The 6389-nt window shown below is 50.1% G+C and overlaps 2 protein-coding genes across 2 annotated transcripts in view; one reads left to right on the top strand and one right to left on the bottom strand.

Moving 5' to 3' along the window:
- Plaat5 (phospholipase A and acyltransferase 5) overlaps window positions 1–515 on the bottom strand; it is a 10364-nt gene extending 9849 nt beyond the window's left edge. The window contains exon 1 of the mRNA XM_021152445.1: window positions 213–515. Within this exon, the coding sequence (XP_021008104.1) occupies window positions 213–432 (220 nt within the window). The 5' untranslated portion in view covers window positions 433–515. The remainder of the gene's footprint in view (window positions 1–212) is intronic.
- A 3255-nt stretch (window positions 516–3770) lies between these two features.
- The window catches only part of Lgals12 (galectin 12), a 10617-nt gene continuing 7998 nt past the window's right edge, over window positions 3771–6389 (top strand). Inside the window, exons 1-2 of the mRNA XM_021152254.2 lie at window positions 3771–3840; window positions 4138–4299. Coding sequence (XP_021007913.1) covers window positions 4231–4299 — 69 coding nt within the window. The 5' untranslated portion in view covers window positions 3771–3840; window positions 4138–4230. The remainder of the gene's footprint in view (window positions 3841–4137; window positions 4300–6389) is intronic.

Below are 6389 nucleotides of genomic sequence, written 5' to 3'. Positions count from 1 at the left end.
ATATATATATATATATATATATAAGAGAGAGAGAGAGAGTTAAATAAGAATTAGAACTGTGTCGGTTCCTGCTTTGCCCTCCATAAAATTTGTATGGGCGCTGTCTAGATGCAAGCAACTGCCAAACCATTTCTGGCAGGGGCCAACCGCTGGGAATTACCCACCCCACCCCCCAAAGACTACGAGGGAGAGACCCTACTCCTGGGGCAGACCTGAGTGGGATACAGTTGACTGTCCAGTTGTAGATTGGGTGTCACTTGACTCGGTACTTGTGGTCCTCGAGATCTGCGTGGGGCGTGGCCATGGGACCCTGGAAAGACGGATCCCGTACTCCCCGCTGGCTGCTGGGCTCAGGCCCATCCCGCTGGGGCCAGCAGGGACAACGCGCCTGCAGGGAGGTGCGGACCAGGGTCCGCCTAGCCCCGGGATCATGGGCACTGAGGCCAGCGGGGCAAGAACGGGGGTGAGAGAGGTGGGGCGTCGCCTCCAGGGAGCGCGTGTCAAACGGCGACGAGAGCGCGTGGGGCGGGACGCGCGGAATGAGCGCGCGCGCGGGAGTGGGTGGGGTGTGGGCCGCTGCAACTGTGCAGTAAGCGTATGCGTAGACACTGGCGCGGAGGAAGGCGCCCCCCCAGCAACTCAACGGAAAGGCAGGCGCTCCGCGCAGGAGTTAGGCCATTCACGAGTCACGCAAAGACGCAGTCCCAAATATCTGTGTCCTTTCAAAATTCAGAGTGAAATCCTAACCCTAAGTAGGTAAAGTAGGTGAAAGACTTTGAGAACTTAGACCCCAAGGGTAAACTCCTCATGAATGGGACCTGTATCTTTATTTAAAAAAAAAAAAAAAAAAGACCCCTACAGAGCTGGAAGCCTCCTTCACCACGTAGGTATCTAAGCATTGCCATCTATGACCCTGAATACAGCTCTGATCAGATGCTGAATCTGTTGGCACTGGTCCTGAGCATCCTAGCCTGGAGAACTTTGAGGCATTTTTGTTATCTACACGAGTCTTTGTTATAGATGCTACAATGGCTTGAATGAATGCTCCATGGGCTCAAATATTTGAACACTTATCCCTGGTTCATGGTTCTGCTTGGGGAGTGTGATGGCTGATCTTAGTTGCCAACTTGACTGCATCTGAAATCAGCTAAAACCCGGCAGCTGACTCACCTGTGAGGGATTTATTTTTATTTGCGGTTCCACCCTAACTCTGGAACGGACTTTCTGATAACACACACACATACACACACACACACACACACTACAAAATATAGAAGAAGGAAGCTTCTGCTTTTTGCCTACTTGTCCTTACTCTCAGTGGCAAATTCATCTATCCTGCTGCTGCAGCATTCCTTCGATAGTATTAGAACCTGATTCTTCAAGATTCCAACAGAGACTAAAGACCAGCAGCTCTTCAGGGCTCCTTCCAGACTCCAAGCACCAGATCAAGACTACAAAAATATCTACTCTGGAGGATTAACCGACTCCTGGAGTCTTGGTCTTTCCATGATGAGACAGCCATCATAGGACTACTCACGGTATTTATTCATTCAATCAATCAGTTCTGTTCCTTTAAAGAACCCTGACTAATACAGGGAGGCTTAGGGTGTGTGGCCTTGCTGACTGTGGTGGGCTTTGAGAGAGAAAAGCCTGTGCCACTTGCAGTGTGTGCTCTGCTTGGTGGGCATGGTTGGGTACAAGCGTTCAGTTTCCAGCTCCACGTTTGCTGCTTGCTTCTATGCTTTCCCAACATCATGCACTCTCGTCCATCTAGAATGTAAGGCCAAATAAGACACAACTTCTATAAGTTGCTGTGGTATTGGGTGCATATAACATTCAGCTCTAATATAAAAAGGCAGGACCTTTTCTAACTGACAGTATCAATTTCATTTCTACCAGCAATATGTTAGAGATCTTATTTATCTATGTTTTCATGGATGGCTAATACTTTCACAATTTCCAGATAAAAGGCTATAAAATATTATGTTGAAGTATTTTACTAAGGGGGACTGGACAAGTGGCTCAACCTCCTGCTCTCAGAAGGGATCCAGATTTGATTCCCAGCAACCACACTGGGCAGCTCACAACTGCTAATATACCACTGCCAGGGAATTTGATCACCTCCTCTGGCCTTTCTGGGTATCTGCACTCAAGTAGCATACACAGCATACACTACACATAAATAAAAGTAATAAATGAAGGATACCACAAGAACCGTGGAGTGGAAGGTAGTTGGTAATATTCGTTCATGAAAACCTAACACAAGACGTGGTGGACCTTGTTCATCACTGGAAAGGGGAAAAAAAAGGTTCTTATATGATGAGAGAAATTACTATTCATACTGAGAAAAATGAAACTGGACTACCTAATACCCACATACATAAAAATAATTCCAGCTAAGCTGAATGGTGGTGGGCCAGCTGCCAAGCTTTGTCCATTCGTCCTGACTAGTTTTTCTCTTAATGTTCACACCCTCTAATTATTCCATCAAGTGTCCAGATGTTGTCAACTGACTCCCAGGTGAAGAAGGGTCCCTTTCTTGGTCTGCGGAATGGATTCTTAGGGTATTCTGCAATCGTCCAAGACTCTCCCAGCAGAGACAACTGTATGAGAACAAGGCTGGCTGCCAACCCAGAACAGAGGTCCCAGACAACACTTTGATCTTGAACTTCTAGAACAGAGACAAAATAGAGTTCAGTTGTTTACACCCCACCCAATCTGTTGTATTTTGTTATGGCAACCCAAGTAAATGAGTGCACCCTCCTCCCTCGTGATTTCCCAGCAGGGCTAATGTGGGGTGGGGGAAGGGTACCACTAGCCTTGGGGACCCAGATCTGTGCAGGGCACTATAGCCTGGCTCAACTGGTCTCTCCACCTGCCGTTTCTCCTCCCCACTGTGGCGAACATATCTCCTTCTGAACACACCCAGGATTGGATTTCCCACAGAAACACCTTCAGCTCTGCTGCTACACCTACCCAGCCACAGCTGAACAAACTCCTTGCTTGGCACCCAAAGTGCTTTCAGTTAGGACCCAAGTCAGGGTTTCTCATTTATGCTCAGTAGAATTGCCTGCAAGGCCATTTCCTGGACTTCACTCCCAAAGAGCTTTCTCCAGTAGGTCCCGGGGTGGAGACGCCATAGTTCACCTTTCTGGCAAACTTCTAGGTGGGGAGATCAGATGAGGTAGTCCTGCTGTATCCCTCCGCCAGGCCCCTCACATGGCGCTCTTATCCCTGGAAAGACTGTACCAACCCCCTGTGTAGCTGATATTCCTGGTCCTACCAGGAATTCCCTGCTGCTAAGTCTGACCCCATAGTTAGATCAGGAAACCTCCCAACGTAGGCTAGAGTTGAAGAGTTATGCTATTTTTAAAGAGGAACTTTAACTGGAATCTGAGCCAGACCTAGAGGCCTCTCCTAAAACAGCAATATGGGTCCAGGCTCAAACACAAAGCCCAGCCATGGCCACCCTTGTGACACCGGGGTGAACAAAGGGAGGCTCAGGGAGAAGTGACTTGTGGAAGGACACAGCATGTAAGAGCAGAGGCTGTCTTCCCTCTAGCCAGTGCTGCTTTGTCTGAGACCAAGGGAGCCCTCCTCTCCCTGGCCTTTTTCACTCCACTTTCTTGTGACCCTAGCTGGTCCCTGGCATTTGCAGCTAATGCTGAAATGGCCTCAAGGGACTGTACAACTTGGGGAAAAGGGGAAGAGAAGGGAAAGCGACCAGGGAATGAATGCGGGAGGAGCCAGGAACCTGGGGGGCGGGGCCTCTTAAGGAACCTGCACACGTGTACCACCAGCAGCAGCAGCTTCCCTTCCTACTATCCGCTTAAGGCCCAGGTGAGCCCCAGGAAACAAAAGCCCTCGCTGAAATGAGCCGGCCCCAGGCTTCCCTTTGAAGTGGCCAAGTGCTTCAGACACAGATGGGCCAGTTAGCAAGTCCATGAGTGAGTGCCAGCTACCCGCCCCTGGACGCGCGGGAGTTTCTGCTAGCAGGTCCAGTCCAGCAAAGCTGCTGCTGTACCATCATAGCGGGGGTTGATGTGGTTCCTAGAGGTGGGCCAGTGCCCCTCCCAGGTCGGCTCCAAGAAGCATTAGAACTCCATAGCGAACAAGTAAGACTAACAGCTTGGATAGCTGTTGCAGAGGCTGGGAAAAGTGAGTCCATTCAGTGGGGAATCGCGTTGCTGGAATCAGGATCAGAGGCTGAGTTGAAGTTGCCCCTCCCCCATGTCAACTGACGAACACCTGGACCCGATTCCTGACAGCTTCATCCTGCAGCCGCCGGTCTTCCACCCGGTGAGTAAGCGTAATAAAACGACCAATCAGCTAAATTCCAGCTGACAAGTGATTGGTCGGGCTTCCAGGATCCTTGCCTATTCAATATGCCTCTTCTGGGATAGGTGGCTAGAAGAATGGAGGTGGAGTGCTATGAGGGACACTAATGACTAAGGGCAGCCCCTTCTCCAAGCCTGAGGGAAACCCTCCTAGTCAGGGAGAATGTGGATTCCTCTCTCCCTCCCCCTGTTCAGTGCCCAGGAGACTTTCTGAAGCCCAGCCACAGGCACTACCACTAATGAGCACTAATTATTACTTTCCCCTGCTTGGTTCTCTCCTCCTTAGAGACCTCCGTCAGATCAGTTAATTAACACATTCTGCCAAGAGCCTGGGAACTGGAAGCCACTGGGCTGCCTGCCAAGCTGCCATGCCATGTAGAGATCCTGGCCTCTGGCTCCTCCCCCCACCCCCCAGGTGCCTGAGCAACAGGACTGAAGCATCTGAAACCTCCTAGGTCCCCACAGCCTGTTGCTTCGCAAGCTAAGACCGCCACCTGGAGGGCTCCTTGGAGTGGTCTGGGCTCTCTGATTGCCACTGGGAGTTGACAAGTCACATATAAGGGCTGACTGATCCTGTGACACTGCCCCAGGTTCCCCTTCCAGCTTGTCTGCACACCCTCTGTGGAGCACCCACTGTGCTGAGCCTGCTGAAGAGAAAGACAGGGCTCCAATTATCTTATACAGTGATCCTAATGGAAAAACAGTCAGCCAGCTCCTGTACATGAGGGACCAAGGGCCAAGCTAGCATTGTGAGCCAAGACTCTGAGAACTCAGAAGAGGGAAAGCAAAAAGGTGTCAGGATGGAGGAACAGGAAAAAGTGGAAGGGAGCAGACCCAACAAAAGTAGATAGAAAGTGTGTCCATACTTCAGGAAGGCAAGACAGCCTCTATATGAGGAAAGATTGGCCCCAAGAGATGGGCCTGGTCCCTAGTCACCATTAGGTATCTCCAAAGAGAGTCCACATCAGGGCCAACTTGCTCCCAACTTCTTCATTCTTTTTCCTCTTAGCTCCTAAACTCTGGGTATTCACCAGCCCTCAGCAGCTTCCTTCCCAGATGGCACCCAGTGGAGTGACAAACCACAGTGGCACAGCAACCTGGTGTGCCTCAGCTGGGTGGTGCTCTGATAGGGCTGTGGAGCTGATTAGGGTTCCCTGAGTCATATAGCTTTGGCATGTCTGCCCAAGAAAGAAGAACTTTGGAAAGAACTGGGCTGAGTCACTGGAGTAACAAATTGATGGGATGTAGGGTTGCCATGGAAACAAGTCTCTGGGCAAGTCTGTGAGATATTATCTCAATCCCATTAATCAAGGTAATGAGAGTCACCCTAAGTTAGGGTGGCACCACCCCATGAGCTGACTCCTGGTCTGAATAAAAGGCAGGCATCAGGCTAAGTAAGCACCAGCTATCACTGCAGCCTGCTTCCTGACTGGGTGTGCTGTGACTAGCTGCCTCAAGCTCCTGCTGGCATGCCCTCCTGCCATGATGGACAGGACTCTTCCTTCCTTTCTTCAGTTGCTTTTGTGGAGTATCTTGTTACAGCAGTAAGAAAAGTAACCCAGGAATATTGGAGAGAAAACTGTTCCTTCCCTACAAGGACATTTTCTCTTGAGGGTGAAAAAAAAATATTACTTTGCAAAAACAACTTACGGCAAGAAATATTTATTTTGGCTCACAACCATAGGAAATCCATCCACCGTGGCAGGGAAGATGGTAGGAGGTGACCACTCTCCCAACTCCACAGTCAAGAGTCAAAGGCCTGACAGGGGTGATGGCACACGCTTTTAATCACAGCCCAGAAGCAGACAGAGACAGACAGAGGCAGGCAGGTCTCTGAGCTCGAGGCCAGCCTGGTCTACAGAGTGAGTTCCAAGATAGCCTTGGCTACAAAGACACCCTGTCTCTTTGGTGGGGTGAGGAGGGGACATGAATGCTTGCACTTCGTCGTTTTATTCCGTCTGTGATCCAGCCTTTAGAAAGGCACTGCCTGCCATCTGTGATCCAGCCTTTAGAAAGGCACTGCCTGCCATCTGTGATCCAGCCTTTAGAAAG

The sequence above is a fragment of the Mus caroli genome, chromosome 19 (genome assembly GCF_900094665.2).
Source record: "Mus caroli chromosome 19, CAROLI_EIJ_v1.1, whole genome shotgun sequence".
Lineage (NCBI taxonomy): Eukaryota > Metazoa > Chordata > Mammalia > Rodentia > Muridae > Mus > Mus caroli.
Note: the sequence above shows the minus strand (reverse complement) of the source record. Positions and strands in the feature narration are given on the sequence as shown.